Raw genomic sequence first — 18,880 nt, 5'->3', positions numbered from 1 at the left:
GGGAAAGAGAAATCACCCCCACGAGATAAAGGCCTGAATCTCTTCTCCATTCTTTGGGCACACACACATGCACCTGGCATGATTTTCAAGCCATGAGGTCCGGGACTCAAATCATGGTCAGCCATGTTAGAGTCCAGCGCCTTAACCACTACCCATGCTGGCCCCAAAGTGATTCGAAATTGGGTTTGTGTAAATGTTGATGTTATTGAGAAAAGACAGCACTTTTATTTCGTCACATCTTTTATAAATTATAAAGAAAATTATTGGCTCATTGGGAAAGTCATGATGCATTTTTGCATAGAAAAGCATGTAAAAATACGTCATGACTTTCCAAGGACCTAATAGATGGATAGTGCTAGGGTGTTTTGTTTCGTTTTTCTAAACAATTTATACAATGAAATTATTCTGGTTTCATATTTACAGCATTACAATTAGTTTGATTTACCTACTGTTTACAAACAAAAGCTAAAATGCTGTTTTATATATAAGCATCTTTAATTTTGTAACCATTTATTGAAACAAAACATGTGAGGTTGAATACTTACAACCCTAATTGACCTGTCACTTAGGGAACAGCAACATTGTAGAGTGTTATACCTAATGGTAGAGTCTTATGCTCAAATATATAAACCATTAAGCAGGCGCCAGCAGGTGGCATGGAGGGCAGGTGGATCCCCCATGGCCAACTACACAGAGTCCCCAGCCTAGCGGCTTGAGAAACACTCCCAGTGCATATACATGCATGCCCAAAATCCCAGAAGAAGAAGAGATTGCAGCATGGCCCTCCCCACTGGGAAGTGTTTTCTCACTTTTCCTCTCTTGTCTGTCTCCAGCAAGTGTATACACCCTATAGAAAAAAATTTTTTAATTATAAATCTTAAAAATAAACCATGAAGTACAGCAATCAGATGTCTACAGTAAAGAAACATACTTTATATTGAGTTATTGAAAAAGTCATAATGTATTTTTTATGTAAAAATGCATTCTATTTTACTAATGACCCCATAGTAGATATAGATTATTTGGTACATTATGCTCCAGAAAACAAACAGTTCTGCTGAAGTAACCCCAGGGAAGGCTATCATGGAAAAGAGAAAGGTGAACTTTGATACCAGTCTATGCTGTCAGTTGCTAAGGAAATAGTGTTTTCTGCTCCTAGGCCTTACTGGTTTTATTTTTTCGTTTTTAGAAAACAAATTAAGTGAAGCTTCTGGAGGCAGGGCTGAAAATGGTGAAAGAAGTGATTTGGAAGATGACACCGAAGGGGAGGGACGGGAAAATGGAGTCATTGATGCTGTTCCTGTTGATGAAAATCTTTTTACTGGGGAAGATTTGGATGAACTAGAAGAAGAATTAAACACACTTGATTTAGAAGAATGACACCAGATAAGCCAGTGAAAAAATAAGTCAGCTCAGCATGAGTTGAAATTGACTACATTAAGTTTTTCCACCTAGAATCAGCAGGATGCTTATTTCTCATGCTGACTCTGGAGGGCTTAGCCTCCTCCAAGAAAAGGAACATTCTCTCTACATCTTCTCTTCTGACTTTGACTACATCTCATAGTAAGTTCAGCGTAGTTCATGATAAATTGAGAATATAATGGTCATTGCAGAAAATGATTGATCGTTGTAACTGTCCACACAAGTAGGAAGTTTAACTGCTTTTCCAGCTTTTGGTTTTCATTGGGCATGTGTTATTACAAGGAACAACATAAATTTACATTTAAAAATACCCTTCATTTGATGCAGTTTTTAAATGAATGATTTCATTTTCTTTGTATTTATATGTTTAAAAGATTGCCTGAAACATGAACACTGTACTTCATAAAGCAAACTTGATGTGCAGATTCAGTATTGTATATGTTTGGACAATTTGATGGACATTTAAAATGGAACTTCTTTATTCTGACAAGATCAGCAATGATGCCCTGTGTTAAACTGTTTAAAAGTTTTCCCTCTTTTTTTGCCAATAAAATTGTAAATAAAGACCATCATACAATAAAGTCTATAAATATGGGCCTTTTTATTCTGAGTTTTTAATGAAATTTTTCTTGGCACTTTTGCCATGAGGATTTTCAATACTTGTTATCACATAAGATAACAAGTTCTCTTAATACTATTACAGAACCAGGTAATAGTATTAAGTACTATGATGAGTACTTCAATGACACTACTACTGTGAGTTCCATGACATATTTCTTAGCTTCACAAGGTGATTGTAGATAATGTTAATATGGAAGGATAATTCCTGAATTGATAGCTCTTCAACTTAATTATCACCTACAATTGAACCATGCTACTTAAGAATCATTGTTGATATCCATGGTATTAAAGTAGCATATACTAAAGTTTCATTATTTTGTTTGGATGAGTATAAAGTTTTCCAGAAAACTTTGGGCTGAGGATCTTTGGCACTGAGATCTCCTGAAAAATTAATGTCACATTTAGAATGGACACGATTTGTTAATGCCTTTTGTAAGACTAGGTACATCTTTTTTATCATCATTAAATGTATTTTCACATGATACAGTACTGCTTTTGTTACTTGTAAGTGAATTTTAAGGCAACTTAGATAACAGCACTAAAACATCCATTCACCTGGGCCCTGATCTGATTTCTGCCTCAGATAAATTGTATGATTTTTTAATCTCTGAATTTTTGTTTCTTTATTGGCATGTATTGGTTAAGACTAAATGATTCCTAAAGTGTTCTGAATTATAAACTGTGAGAAGACAAGATAGTGAATTTTGTCAAGTGATGTCAAAGTTGATGTAAAGACTGCTTGAATTTTAAAGTTTATGCCCATGCAAGATTTGTTGTTTGTGTGTGTGTGTGTGTGTGTGTGTGTGTGTGTGTGTGTGTGTGTGAGAAAAAGTTTAAAAACTACAATTATGCTTTCAAAACTATGTTTCAGAGGCCAGTAGAAATAATTTTTGTATTGTTAACTGTATAGCTACTCTGTAATAGTAGTTAATGTGAAATTAGCTCTACTTTTACAAATTCATCATATATAACCTTAATTTTAAAGTTTATTTTTCCAAGTTACTCTTTTAAATTATTCCCACTGTTAACATAGGAAATCCCTTCAATCTAATTTTGATTATGTAATTTAGCTTCATTTTAAAAGGACCACTGTGGTTCAGATCCCAGCCTGGAGGCTTGAAAAACACACTGGGCACGTGTGTGCGTGCCCCAAAATCCCAACAGGATGGAGAAATGGAGAAGGGATTGCAGCATGACCACATCCTACTGGAGATTGCTCACTCACTCACTTTCTCTGTTTCTCTATCTCTTGTTGAGCACATACCCCCTTTGGCAGCTTAAAAGAAAAAATAAGAGGTGTATTGTGTAGAAATTCAGACGCTTACATTGTGTTTTACATATAAGAACAACTGTGACTTTACTCTAATTTCTTTGTATTCTATAAAATGAGATAATTTTCCCAAATATATGTTTCATTTTCTCCTTTAAAACTACTGAGTTTTATCCTAAACTCAGTAACTCTTATAGCCTACAATGATCTCATGTTTGCTACAATGTTTCTATTTTAAAGTAGTCATAATGTTAACTTTGCAACTTTGCACAGATAGTTTAACAGATAATGTAAACTATATACATGTACATGGACTGATGTAAATTATATAATCGTACAGTATGTTTTTATTATGGTAATAGACCTCATGATGACTTTTCTGTCAATGACAGGTTACATATACAGTGGTAGTCCTATGAGATTATAATAAGCAGTCCTGTAGACTCGATATTTAGTAGGCTATATCATCTAGATTTGTGAGAGTGCATTCTATCATGTTTACACAACAAAATCTTCTGAAAACACATTTCTCAGCACATATCCCCATCATTAAATGACTCATGACTATATTTGAATTAGTCAACTATGGCCTTAAGTGGTTTAGAATGTGATGGTAATGAAACTACAGGATTAAAGATGTAGATGTAGCAGATTGTTCAGGAAGCATCATATCCACCCTCAGATTCTAATGCAGAGTGGACAAAGGGAGTTTGTGACCAGTTAGAGGTATTATTTTACAAGTTCTATTCCTATTGAGCATTGTGAGTTTTGTTTAGAGAACTTCCAGAATCACAGACTACAGATCCCTCACTCCCTCTGCTTAAGTACAGGACTGTGACTCTGATACATGTACTAGTACATTAATGTTTCCAGGTACTTAGCACATTGTTCATATCGTGAATTCAGTTGTATATTGCAATGGATGAATTTCAGGAAATACAGGATAAGAGGATGGACTACCAAAATCTTGTTTTGGTTTTTTAACCTTTTTTCTAATGTATGTCCTACTAATGATAGCAATGTCTTCTGCATAAAGATAACACCTTGTTTCTCATTTGGAAGAAATTACTCGTACTGAAATCTAATTATAGAACTTAGCAGCATCTTCAGAATTTTATATTTTTTTGAAACAAATTTGAATCAAACATTAGTACAAAATGAATTTTCATTATTTCTTTTTTCTCATGTATGTTTTCTATTTCATTGTTAATTGTTGATGTAAAAGAAAAAGTTATTAGTATTTGCTTAGTAGATTTTCTTGTTTCAGAAATAAGCATTTTTGTTTGTGGACTTTATAGCATGAACTATTCATATATTTTATGATATAGTATCTGCCTACTTTGAGTATACATTTTAGAAGGGGAAAAATCAAACTGTTGAAGGCAGAGCAGTAAGTGCCTAACCATTCAAAGGGATGCCTTATTAAACTTTTCATTTATTTTGCATTTAGCTATCACTGAGTATGTTTTCTTGTAATAAAAGTGTTCTTTGTAAAAATATTTATGGACATTTTACCGGTAAAGACAGTTATTTTGCACTTGGTCTCTAGACACATACATTTCTGTGACAGCTGATCTGGTTTTCAAACAGATGTGTGTGGAGTTAACTGGTCCTTATGATATCCAGGGCTTAGTTTCCTTTATCATAGTTCCTAGTTAGCCTTCTTCCGTAATTCAGAAGATAATGACTACTTGCTGCCACTTTTTTGCCAGTTAACCTCTAGGGTTTATCAGTGTCTACAAAGGACTGTACATCACTTTAATTTCACCTGTAAGTCCTTTAAAATGTATTTTTCTTGAGTCCTAGTAAACTGTGTATATTACTGACAAAGGTTATCTTTGTCAATGGTCAAAAAGTATGATGACTTTTTACTACTGTATATTAAGAATTTTGTTATGTAACCATATTTAATTGGAGTAATCTTGTTTAAAATTTTATAGCATGTATAGAAATGTAGTATCAAAGAATGTATAATTGAAAGTATTTAACTGAAACTTCCTGTTAGAAATATGGTGTATAATACAGTAATTATGTGAATTGCATCTTGATTGTACATTGTATATATTGTACATATTTCATTTAAAATTAAAGATGTTTGCTGTGGGGGAAGTAGGATTTACTACAATACAAAAGTCCATCCTTGCATTTTTACGAAGTGCTAAATAGGCAGTGAAAATAAGAATTTCATTAACTAAGTCCTTTAGGAAAATTATTTTTGTGGGTTAGAATTTGACTGAGAAGCCAGTTTATTTGTAGAGATATGTTGTCTGTCATTTGTATACAAGCTAATTAAGTAACCACATTGGCAGTTCACTCCATGGGCCAATTTTTTGTAATATACAGTATTAAGGATTATTAGAGATTATTAGATATTAGATTATTAGATGTGACTACACATCATAGGAAGAAGGGTAAAAGCTAAACCAATACTTTTTAAAAATTGTATTTTTAACTGAGAAATAATTTGGTATATTTATGGTTAATTTCTTTGTACATTCCAGACCTCTAGACCTTGTTTCCCACTCCCCCGATGGGGAGAAAAATTAATCACGTGAGATTCCTGTTTATCTTGAAGAAAAAACGCTAAGAAGAATTATATAATCTACTTTGAGCTGTGACCATTTTTTAATTATGTAATTGGTCTTTTTTATATTTTTCCCCAGAGAGGTTTTACTGAAAGGGCAAAGCCTCAGCTCTTTAAAATGGAGCCTGCAAGAACCCCTATATACAGAATAAATGCCTGATGTGCAGGAGACCCCCGCCATCTATACTTTGACACCCACCCCAGCACTATTCTCTCTCAGGAAGGTTTTTTTGAGAGCAAAGAATTCTTTTTAATTGTTCCAATATTTTATTTAAATATTTTTGTATATTTAATTAATAATAGGTCTAACAACTAAGATCATTTAGTTGGTAGGTTTATTACACAGGTGGTTTCTGATTGATAACATCTATCTATAAGAAAAATCTATATAAAGGATAAAAGCTGATACCCATTTAAAGAAAAGAGAAAGCACTATTAGAAGTGAGAAAAGTATTAACACAGCTAAATTGTCTGAGAAGATGAGAAAAAATGAGGTGCCAGCTCAAAACATGTAGAAAGCTAAGAGCATTCGCAGGGACAGCAGTCCTATACCATGCTAATAATCAGATGCAGGTACATAGATAACCAAGTGCAGGACAAAAATAACATCATCTAAACATGAACAGCAGGGATAAGTGAAAGTGGTTTAGAATCAGTTCTCTGGATAACCCATCTGCACAAAATCAAAATTTCATCTGGGCAAAAATATAAATGTACTTTTTGCCCTTTACATGTGAGTGTTGTGCACATAAAAAGAGAAGAAAGAATTCTACTTTAAAGAAAGTTCTGAACCTGGATATGACAAAATCTAACTTGATTAGCATTGAAGAAGTGTTGAATTCTATTTAAATTCTGTTTCAGTGTATTAATGTAAAAAATGCTTTAAAAAGATAGCACAGTTCCCTTCCATATAAAAGAATTCAGCGTCCTCCATATTTCACATTTGGAGAGTCACTCACCAGAGACATATGGCAATTAATTCCAATTAACATAATCTCTGCCAAGGGATATACTACAATACATTCTCAAAACTGAAAAAGCCATGTGTGCCTTGGCCAGATGTCTCTGCTTTCCCCTCCCTCAGTTTGATTATATAATTGCAGTTATTCAAAGAAATGTGACTTGAAATAAAATGAACTTCAGTTCAAGAGAATACTAGGTAGTGCACTTACAGACTGCCTGGGGCCAGCAGGTGGCATGGTGGTTGGGAATGGATTCCCACATGACCAACCATAGTTCTGAGTCCTAAGCCCTGCAGCTTGAAAATCACAGCAAATAAACAGATGAATAATGATTTAGAAACAAAAAAGCCATACCAAAATGCTTTATAGTTTTAAAAAAAAAACACCCTGAAATTTTTCATGGAAAATGACAAGTTCTGGAAAGTACAGTATGAAATACATTTTTAGGTTCAGAAAAGTACATTTTTCAAATCACTCTTTTTTAATGTTCACTGAGTGATTTAAATGTTTGAAATTTTTGGAATGTTTAATTAGAAGAAACTGGTATGAGAAGATGGACCCAATGACAAATATTCACCACCACCCACCACCCAAAAAAAAAAAAGTGCTATCCAGGGAATTAGGAAACAGCTAAATTGGAATTTAGGAAGTTTTCCTGAATGGCTTTAGCCTGTTAACATCTGAAAGTTAAAAATATTTATTAACCAATCATCTGAGGCAACACGAAGTATTTTACCTACTTTTACATAATCTATTAGAATAGCTCCTGTGTTAAGTACACCAGTTTATTGAAACTCAAATAATAAGAACAGATTGAATTTTTTAGGTTTCAATAAGGTTCTTGTATGCTTAATGTAAAAGTACCACTGCTTAGTCTTCCTAGACAGAATTACATGATGCTAAGTTTTCAAAAGATCAATCTTTTTTGTTTATTAGGTTTTTGCCATAGGGCATGTGTTTTCATCCTACACCAAGGGAAAGTGAGAAATCACCACCACCCCCACCCCCGGGGACGGGCACAACACAAGGCCACAACACAAACCCTTCTCCAGCCTCATCTAGGGATTTTGGGCATGCAAACACATGTGCCCCCAGCATGAATTTTAAGATACCTGGTCCAGACCTTGAACCACAATCGACTACGTGGGAGTGCAGTGATGCAGCCACTACTCCCTCTGCTAGTCCTGCCTAGCATGATTTTCAAGCCACCAGGTCCAGGACTCAAATCTTTGTCAGCCATGTGGGAGTCCAGTGCCTTAACCACCCTGTCACCTGCTAGCCCCAGAATTATCCGTGTTTTCTATCTTCTCTTCCCTTTGATAATTTAAGATCAGAAGATCAAATGCAAAATTGATGATCAGAACTTGTTCAGAAACAGACTAAAGCGTAGGCAAAAATTTAAAGTGAGCCAGCAATTTCATAGACTTTGACAACAAACTTAAGGCAGCTAACAGGTTTATTCTTGTACATTGCTGCTAACAAGGTTTTTTCTTACATTTGTATTTTTATATATGATCTGTTAGTTGCATAAGTAATTGAGAGTACATACTTAACTATAGAAATGAGAATGAACCCTTCTATGAGAAAAGGACAAATTTTGGAATTTGCTATGCAGTGTCTTTTTAGATAAAAGATTTTGGCCTTAGTTTGTAAATGGATATATTTTCCTTTTCAAAATATGAACTTATATAATGAGTTGTTAATATCTTTTTTTCCTTTTTTTTTCTTTTGGAGAGGTTTTTGCTATAGGGTGCGTGTGCTTACCAGACAGACAGACAGAGACAGAGAGGCAGAAAGTGAGAAATCACCCCCCAGGGGGAATGGCCACGCCACAATCCCTTCTCCATTCTCCTCTTGGGATCTTGGGCACGCACGCACACGCGCCCAGCGTGAGTTTAAGCTACCGGGTCCGGGACTCAAACTGCGGTCCACTACATGGGAGTCTAGCAACATAGCCATTATGCTAACTGCTGGTCTCATGGGTTATTGATATCTTAAAAGGACAGATTTCACAAATTTATAGGTATGTTCAATTCCTTTGTTAAAATTACTTTTTCTTAGTTCTTTACTAAACTTTTCAAAGTACTTTAATGTATGTATAATTGATACAAAAAACCACACATACACATACTTGAAGTGTTCAGGGGCCAGCTATGTGGCATGGTGGTTAAGGTGACTGGATCTCACATGACTCACTATGAAGTTCAAGTCCCTAACCCGGCACCTTGAAAAACACTTGGGCACGTATGCATGCATGCCCAAAATCCTGAGAAGAAAGTAGAGAAGTGATTGCAGCATGGTCATCCCCCTTGGGGTGTGGTTTCTCACTTTCTCTTACTTGCTTACTCTCCTTTTCTCTCCATCAAGGGCATATGTCATATAGCAAATTAAAAAAAAAAAAGGTATAATTCGATACTTGACAGATGTATTTACCAGTGAAACCATAGTCATAACCAAAGGTATATGTATTTATCCCCCCCAAAAGATTCTTCTTGCCCCTTGGTAATCTTCCCCTCCCCATGCATCACTGATCATGGGGAGAAAAGGATGTACCAAGCAAACACTGATCACCATAGCTTAGTTTGCATTTTTTATAGCTTTATAATAGTGGAATAATACATGTACTTTTTTTGGCTTTTATTGAGCATAATTATTTGGAGATGATCTATGTTTTTGTATCAGTAGTACTGCTATTCCTAGAGAATGCTAAATAGTATTCATTTGTATAGGTAAGACATAGTTTGTATATTCATTCACCTATTGATGGACTTGGGTTGTTTGTAGTTTTGGGATATTACAAATAAAGCTAATGTGAACGTGTATGTACAAGTATTTGTATGAACATATGGTTTATTTCTTTTGGGTAAGTAGTAAAAGTGGAATGTCTAATTCAGATGTTTTTAAAGTTTCTGCAATGTTTTCCATAATGGCTGTGCTGTTTTCTATTCCTGCAGCAGTCTTTATGAGTTCTATTAATAGTTGTGCCACATTGTCTCTAATGCTTGATGTAGTCCATTTTAATTTAGGTGAGTAATCTATTTTGAGTTAAATTTTATAAGTAATCCAAAATATGGATCAAAGTTCACTTTTTAACGATTCATTTATCTGTTTGTCTTTATACTAATGCCATATGTCTTGGTAACTAGCTTTATAATAAAGTCTTGGGCCAGCAGGTGCGGTTAGAGATTAAGGTGTCTGGATCCAGCACGGCTGACTGCATGGTTCGAATTCAGGACCCAATGGCTTGAAAATACACTGGGCGCATATGTGCTCCAAATCCTGAGAGGATAGTAGAGAAGGCATTGCAAAGTGACCATCACCCATGCAGGGGGTGTGATCTCTCTCTCTCTCTCTCTCTCTCTCTCTCTTTGTTTCTCTGTCTCAGTTAGGTCAAACTTTGTTACAATCTTTTTCAAAGTTGCTTTGACTATTCTAGGTTCTTTGCACTTTCACATGTATTTTATAATCAGCTTCTTGATTTCTACAAAAATAAATAACCTGGTCTTTTTATTGTGCTAGCATTAAGTGTCTAGATGAGATTTGAAAACAAAACAAAACAAAAAAAAAGCTGACAATTTCAAATACTAAACCTTTTGACCTATACATGCATACATATATAAATAGAGAGAGAGAGAGATTTAGGTCTTTAAATTTTGGCAGTATTTGGTAGTTTTCAGTATACAAGAATTATGCTGCTTTTGTTAGATTTATCCTTGAGTATTTCATATTTTTTGATGCTATTACAATTGGTATTACCTTATTTCAGTTTACATTTGTTCATTGTTAGTTTATGGAAATACTGTTGATTTTCACACTTTGTGTCCTGGTATGTTGCTAAAGTGACTTAGTTCTTTTTTTTTTTTTTTTTTTTTTTGGTTTTTTTTTTTTTTTTTTTTTTGGGAGAGGTTTTTGCTATAGGGCGCGTGCGCTCGCCAGACAGACAGACATAGAGACAGAAAGCGAGAAATCACCCCCCAGGGGGGATGGTCATGCCGCAATCCCTTCTCCTCCATTCTCCTCTCAGGATCTTGGGCACGCACGCACACGCGCCCGGCGTGAGTTTTAAGCCACCGGGTCCGGGACGCGAACCGCTGTCAACTACGCGGGAGTCCAGCAACATAGCCATTACACTAACTGCTGGTTCCCAAGTGACTTAGTTCTTACAGTTTTTGTAGATTTCAGTCTTCTAGATCATCACGTCATCTGTAAATAAAGATGTATCTTCCTTTTCAATTCAGGTACATTTTCTTTTTCTCATGTTAGGAAGTCAGCAGACCTGTTACTATAAATATTGTTTCATTCAAACACATCTATCCCCATTGGTTTATGCATTGTCTATGCCTGCTTTCATGTTACAGTGGCAGAACTGAGTAGTTACCACAGAGACCAAGTTACTAATAAAGCCAAACACTAAACTATTTGCTCCTTAACAGAAAAAGTTTGTTAAACTCTGCCTTACTGCATTGCATTTAGTAAATTCTTGAGTTAGAGCAAACATTTCCTTGCTCATGATCTTAAGTGAAAAGCATTCACTCTTTCATCGTTAAGTAATTATATTAATATTAGCTCTGGATTTTTCATAGGTTCACTATATCAGACTTAAGTCTCTTTCTGGGACCAGCAGTTGGTATAATGGTTATGTCACTGGACTCCCATGTAGTCGTCCAAGGTTTGAGTCCCAGACCCAGTGGCTTAAACTCATGCCGGCCAAATGTGCGTGCGTGCCCAAGATCCCAAGAGGAGAATGGAGGAGAAAGGATTGCAGTGTGACCATCCCCCTTGGGGAGTGATTTCTCACTTTCTGTCTCTTTCTGGCAAGCGCAGAACAACCCCTCAAAAAAAAAAAAAAAAAAAAAAGTCCCTTTCTATTATAGTTTACTGAGACTTAGAGTCTTTACATTTTTTAAAAGAGATTTGTGCTGTAGGGTCTGTGCAATTGCTGGAGAGACAGAGAGAAAGCAAGAAATCACCCATGTGGGGTTGGCCATGCCACAATCATTTCTCTGTTCTCCTCTTGAGATGTGGGGCATGCATGCACACACACTCGGGGTGAATTTTAAGCCCCCAGGTCCAGAACTCAAACCACAGTCAATTACAAGGGAGTCCAGCGACATAACCACTATGCCAACTGCTGGTCCCCTTTGTATTTTGTTTTAATGAAGATAGTGAATTTTGTCAGATGTTTTCTGCATCTGTTGAGTTATTTTTTATTATGGTGAAGCCAGCCTTGAATTCAAGGTCAATATCTTTAACAGATAACAGGGCTATTTATTGGGTTGTCAGAAAAGTCATGATGTATTTTTTCCATGTTTCTCAAAGGTCATTTATTTACATAAAGAACAAAGATCAATCAATATATTGCTGGTTTGTTCAATAACCTTTTGCCATTTTTCAGTGAGCTTCATAAGTCCTCGTTCATAGAAGGACCTATCAGTGAAAAACTGGACTAGGTGCTGATTTACAGCCTCATCTGAATTAAACATTATACCACGGAAGAAGTTTTGAAGAGAGCAAAGCAAGTGGAAGTCTGATGGCTCAAGGTCAGGCTAGTGTGGTGGGCATGGCAACACCTCCCATCCAAGCTTCAGTAAGTTTTGATGAATGATCAGATTTGTGTGTGGTCTAGCATTGTCTTTATGGAACACAGCTCCTTTATGATCAACGAGCTCTGGACTTTTCTGAATGATGGATTTTTCAAACTGTCCAGTTGCTTGACAGTACACATTTGGATTGATTTATTGGTTCTTTGATAGGAACTCAAAACGCGTGATACCTTTAAAATCCCACTGTAGTGGGCCCGGCAGGTGGCTTAGTGGTTAAAGGTGCTGGATTCCCACATGGCCAACCGTGGTTCGAGTCCTGGACCTGGCGGCTTGCTTTCTCACTCTCTCTCTCTCTCGCTCTCTCTCTCTCTCTCTCTGTCCCTCTCTGGTCAAATTTAAATAAACAAATGAATAAATAATAAATAAAGTTAAATAAAATAATTTTTAAAAAAATCCCACCACAGTGAGAGCATACTCTTCCTCCAGTAAATGTCTGCTTTTGGTGTCATTTGAAGTGTCACATCAGAACCAAGACTGATCAAGCACGTCGTTTTTGTAAACAGTCTTCTTAGCACTAGTTACCAGTTGCTTCAAAAAAGGATCATTTTCCTCCAAAAAAGGATCGTTTTCTTCACATTTAATGAGCATATCAAAAATGTTTATATGCTCAGTAAAACGAACTTTGAGTTCATGAGGAACCCAAACATCAAGCTTGCTTACATATCCCAGCTTCAGAAGGTCGTGGACACTCCAATGATGGCTGTTCAATGTTTCTGCAATCTCTTGTGTCATGTAACCTGGATTTGACTCAATCGGTGACTGTTTTGTCATTATCAACCTCGGTGGGCCTCCCTAACCAAGGAGTGTTTTTAAGATCAAAAATCACCAGCACAGAATTTTGTGATCTATCGTTGGCACTGATGTTTTTGTAGAGCATGGTCACCATAAACTTTATGAAGCTTTCATAAGCTTGACACGTGTTCTTCCCTTTTCGGAAAGTAAAACAGTAAAATGTGAAAATGCACAGTTTAGTCTCCCATCTTCAACTTGTAAAATCTCCAAAACTCAGACAAATTACATAATGTTTTTTAGAATGAAGCTAGAACTGTCAGCTATTAAGTGACACAGCAATAACATAAATGCAAATGACTAGCACTTCCAAGAATGAACTAGCACTATCTGTTGCAAAAATGCATCATAACTTTTCCAATAGCCCAGTAGATGATCTCTTCTCTTCTCTTCACTAAGTTTTGGTAATTTATGTCTTTCAAGGAATTTTTCCATTTTGTATTAAATCATTGAATATATTAGCATACAGTTCATAATTTGCCCTTACATTTTTAGTATCTGTAGAAATATGTAGTGACCATTACCTCTCTTACCTGGTGCTAGAAGTTTGTGTCTTCTCATTTTCCTGGGAGAGCTTTTTTTTTTTTAACTTTTGAACAGCCAAGGAAACAGCTTTTGGTTTCTTTTTTTTTTCCCCTGAATAATTTTACTGCTCAATTTCATTGATTTCCATTCTGATCTTTATTGATTTTCTTCAGCTGACTTGGGGTGTAATTTACTGTTTTTAGGGTTTTTTTTTTTCTTTTTAAGAGATTTTTGCTATAAGGCATGTGCACTCACAGGAGAAAAAGAAAGCAAGAAATCACTCCCCAAGAGGATGGCCATACCACAATCTTGTCTCCATTCTCTTCTCTGGATCTTGGACACACATGTACATGCATCCAGCATGAGTTTTAAGCCACCAGATCCAGGACTCAAACCAAGGTTGACTGTGTGCGAGTCCAACAACAACCATTACACCACCTGCTGGTCCCATGACTTTAAGATTTAAGCAGACTGAAAAGAATAATCTGTTTTGTATTTATATTCTTTATTAATGGTCAATATGAATGGTACTTTAAGCACTTAAGTAGATATTCTTTATGAATGCAGCATGAAATATTAAATTCTTGTGAAAATACTTAAGCCGTAATATAAATTTCTTTTTTTTAAGAATTATTTATTTACTTTTATTTTATCATTTTTAATTTGACCAGAGAAAGGGAAAGTGAAAAAGGAACCCACCAGGTCCAGGACTCAAATCATGGTCATCCACATGGGAGTCCAGCACCTTAACCACCATGCCACCTGCCAGCCCCTTAACTGTAATACAAATTTCAAGAACTTCATGGGAAATTAATGAAGAAGTCTTGAGTTGCTGAAAGAGTGATTTTGTGTACCTGTCCTGTAGTGCAGCTATATCCCTATACTTAGGAAATGATCCCATATGGCCAACTGTGGTTCAAATCCTCCCCCCAGCAGCTTGAAAAACACACAAAGCACATGTGCTCATATGCCAAAAATTCTGTTAAGATGAGAAGTGGAGGGAAAAGGATTGTAGCGTGACCATGCTCCATTTAGGGGATAGTGTGCACACATGATCCCTCTGGCAAATATATGTACTGTCTGGCAATTCAAAAAATTGTTATAATACATTGTTTCCCTTGAATTCACTGTTAAAGAGATGTATCTGTATTTAAAGTGATTGTATAAAACAGGAAAGATTTCCTCCAAGTATATTTCTGCTTTCTCTTGAGGCTTATTATATAAAACCAATACCTACTAACACTATTTAAAACCCTATAGGATATTATGAAAGTTAAAATACTCTGATCATCTCGGAGGATACAAATTTATTATTTTTTATTTATATATGTTTACATTAAAAGTATCGATTATTTAAATGGAATATTAGTACTCAACAAATTTTAGGACACATCAGACTGCCTTTTTTTTTTCTCTTGTTCATTTGCTTCCCCATACATTGACACTAAGGTTAACAGCCACCCTAAAACTGGGAACACATGTGGAATTGCTAACAACCTGTTCAAAATCTAAACTTTAAATCTAGGCTCCAATGCACAGGCCTCATAGCCTAGAGGTTAAAGGAGCTGGATCCCACGTGAACCATGGCTGACAGAGGTTCATGACTGGCTCTGAGGCTTGAAAAACATGCCAGCTGCATGTTCATGCATGCCCAAATTCCTGACAGGTTGGAGAGATGGAGGAGAAGAGATTTCGATGTTACCACTCCTCATTCGGGAGTGCTTGTTCCTATCTCCCTCTCTTTCTCTTTCTTGAAAGCGCATGTGCCTTCAAGCAATTAAAAAAATAATAATAAAATACATCTAGGCTCTAGAAATTCAGAGAACATACAAATTGACACTTTGCCTCAATCTCAACACATCACTAATAATTTCATTGCTATCTTTCTGAGAAAGAAAAACTTTAGCACAGGCTGTTCTGTACTACACGTAGTAAAAGTAAGGCTTTACAAAGTTTTTAATACCATGAATATTGCAGTACATTTTTAAAAGAACAAAGATGAGTCTATTAATGTCAACATAATGTCTGGGAAGATTCTAGCCGGTCATTACAGCCTCTTCACATCTTAGCCCCGAATTTGCTATTCCCATCAAAGAACAAGCTTCTCATCATGACCATATTAATAATTACCGGTTTTACATCTGAAAAGCCCATTGTCAACCTGAAAAAATAGGCTCCATTGATGAGTAATAAATTCTGCATCTTGCCGATTCCCACTACGGCCTGAAATCGTTTCACAATATTGGCAAAGACTCTGAATTTTTAATTGAGTACACATATATTTCTCTTCCAAACAGGTATTAAAAACACATTGTCTAGTTCTCAGAGAGTTGTAGTTGAGCTGCTGCACTACGTCTTTTTGATGGTAGTTAAGGTCTGGAATGTATTGAAACTGCTCGAAAAGATTCATTATCCTCTGTTTTCTACTCCATACATCGAATGTAATCAGTGAGCTGAGCCATTTGTTTTCAGATACATGGAGAATTATGCAGTCTCCTTCAAAGCTGTTTTTCTTCTAGAAAATGAGTTTCGTTAAAGAAGGGGAACGATAGATACGTCATTGCAGAGTCACTGTTTCCAGTTAGACTGAAGTGAATTATGGATGTTATCTTTGCTTATGAAAACGTCAAAGTTTTTTTGTTTTTAGAAAGCAAAGTCAGCAGGTGGTGTGGCAGGTAAGACACTGGCCAGCTACAAGGTTTGAGTCCTGAATATAGTGAATTGAAAATCACCCTGGGCACAAGTGTGTCTGTGTGTGCCCAAAATACTGAGAGGAGAATGGAGAAGGGATTGCAGTGTGGCCATCCCCCTGGGGAGTGCTTTCTCACCTTCCCTCTCTCTGTCTCTCTGGCAAGCACACATGCTCTATAACCAAAACCTTAAAAAAAATTTTTTTAAAGGCAACCATAAAAGCATGCTGTTACTCTTGTTGATTTCAATTTCCTAGATACTTACTCATTTAATGTACTATCATATGCCATTTTAAGGACAAAGCATATGAATTTGCCTTAGAAAATGTAATTTTTCAAGTGCACTTGTTTTCTCATTAGAACAGTCTTAAAATTGCATTTTAAATGCCGTTTTAGAGGCCAGCAGGTGCCATAGTGGTTAAGGTGCTGGATTCCCACATGGTCGATCACAGTTTGAGTCCAGTGCCTTGAAACACACTTGGAGCCTGTGTGTGTGTGTGTGTGTGTGTGCCCAAAATCCTGAGAGGAGAATGGAGGAGAAGGGATTGTGATTTGACCATCCCCCCTGCAAGAGGGTGATTTCTCACTTTCTGTCCCTCTATCTCTCTGGTGAGCACACAGACCCTCCAGCAAAAATCTCTAAATACATACATACATACACACATACATACCTTTTTGGATATGTGCATCAATTCCATGTGGTAATGTTAAGGTATACCTGCCTTTCCTGGGTGAGATTTCTATTTATATAAAAATGAAACAATAAGTCGTGAGCTTTCACACATGTGAACGCAAAGCGATTTGTCAATATACCACCTGGTTCTGAATACACTAATAATACAGGAATGATTCCTGTTCTTTAGATTTGATGTCATCACTGATACCATGGGAAAGTCTGCTTGACAGTCTATGGCAAGTCGTGTGGGAAATAATAATTATTTCTTATGCATGTACTTAGAAAAGTGACAAAATTGTAGACAGCTGTGTGGCCCACATCTCTTATTGATGTGTCTACCTATGTATGTGTATAATCACTGTAGTTCTGGGCTAAGAATATGATTGTAACATAACAGCAGTTCACATTCATAAGAAAAAAGTAAATGAAAATGTCACAAAATGAGAACAAGCAGGAAACGGGTTGTGAAGTTGCCCTTTGAGTTCCCAGCCAACAACTTTCAAACTCAGCCTTCCATATGTGTAGTTGGTAATTTTGACTGGGCCTGGAATTGATAGATAATTATAGAACTAAATAGTTAAAGACTGATTTATAAATACCAGAGAGGTGTTCAGTATTTGGTATTTACAGTTTGAGGGTTTTTCTGAAGTTGCACTTCCTTCCTTGTCTTCCAGATCTCTTTGCTATCTTTGATTATTCTGTATTCCTTGGCAATCTCATTCACTTTCTTGATTTCAGTAATCACTTCCATATGGGCAATTCTGTCTCCAGCATCATATTTTCAACAACCTACTTGCACTGCTTAAGATGAATATACTGGCAGTATGTCAGATTCCAAACCAAAGTCATTTTCTTCCATAAATCTTTTCCTTCTTACCCTCTGTTGTAGAGATTTTATTATTCAGACACTTGGACTAAAAAAATCCCTATTGATTATTCTGCTGCACCAAGATTTCTCCCACATCCATCCTTTTTTCTATTCACATGGCTACTATCCTGTATTACTCAGCTTCTCGTCTCCCTTTGTGTTTAGTCACAATTTATCTTTGAAACAAGAACGTGAGGACTGAGAGGAACACTCTGGAAAGTGAAGTAAGCTCTTTGAATATTTATACCAGGGCAACTATTAGACATAATTCTTCAGTGGCTCTAAATTGCCTACTAAGAATCTAAATAATCAGTATGAACTTCAGTCTTCTCTTGTGGTCCCACCTTTTTCTTCCTACCTTATCATTTCTTTAGTCAAGTAACTCGCATGGTAATACTTAACGTTATTGATTCAGAGTTACCATTTTAGTAACATGGAGACTAAAATGTCTCTTCCTCAACTGGGAGGCTGAAATGAGGTGGCATATGTAGAGTATAGTTGGTGTATAGGAACTTAGTGGCAAGGACATAGTACCTAGGCTCTGAGGAATTAGTTTCTATTATTTTATTACATATGCTGTAGTTTCATACACCTTTTCTACCTGCTCCTACTTTGTGAAATAGTCTCCTTCTCTTCACTAGACTGCCAGTCTTCACATTCCTAAATCCTTCCTATTCTTAAATATTCTGAAGATTAATTCCCACGAGGCCTTCTTTTGATCCCCTGAAATTGGGGATCATAATTCACATGGCAATTAATATGTGTGTCTCTCTGTTGACGTTGTTTTTGTGCGTATTTTAGCTTGCATGATAGAATGTTTCCTTGAGGACAGAAACACTCTGACGCATTGCAGTATCCTCATCCTCCGTG

General features: G+C 36.2%; 1 protein-coding gene across 1 annotated transcript in view; it reads left to right on the top strand.

The window, feature by feature from the left end:
- ZC3H15 (zinc finger CCCH-type containing 15) overlaps nt 1-2,017 on the top strand; it is a 23,572-nt gene extending 21,555 nt beyond the window's left edge. Inside the window, exon 10 of the mRNA XM_006164902.3 lies at nt 1,190-2,017. Coding sequence (XP_006164964.1) covers nt 1,190-1,380 — 191 coding nt within the window. The 3' untranslated portion in view covers nt 1,381-2,017. The remainder of the gene's footprint in view (nt 1-1,189) is intronic.
- The last annotated feature ends 16,863 nt before the right edge of the window (nt 2,018-18,880 follow it).

Source organism: Tupaia chinensis, unplaced genomic scaffold, assembly GCF_000334495.1.
Source record: "Tupaia chinensis unplaced genomic scaffold, TupChi_1.0 Scaffold143757_1, whole genome shotgun sequence".
Lineage (NCBI taxonomy): Eukaryota > Metazoa > Chordata > Mammalia > Scandentia > Tupaiidae > Tupaia > Tupaia belangeri.
This window is presented reverse-complemented; position numbering and strand designations above follow the sequence as displayed.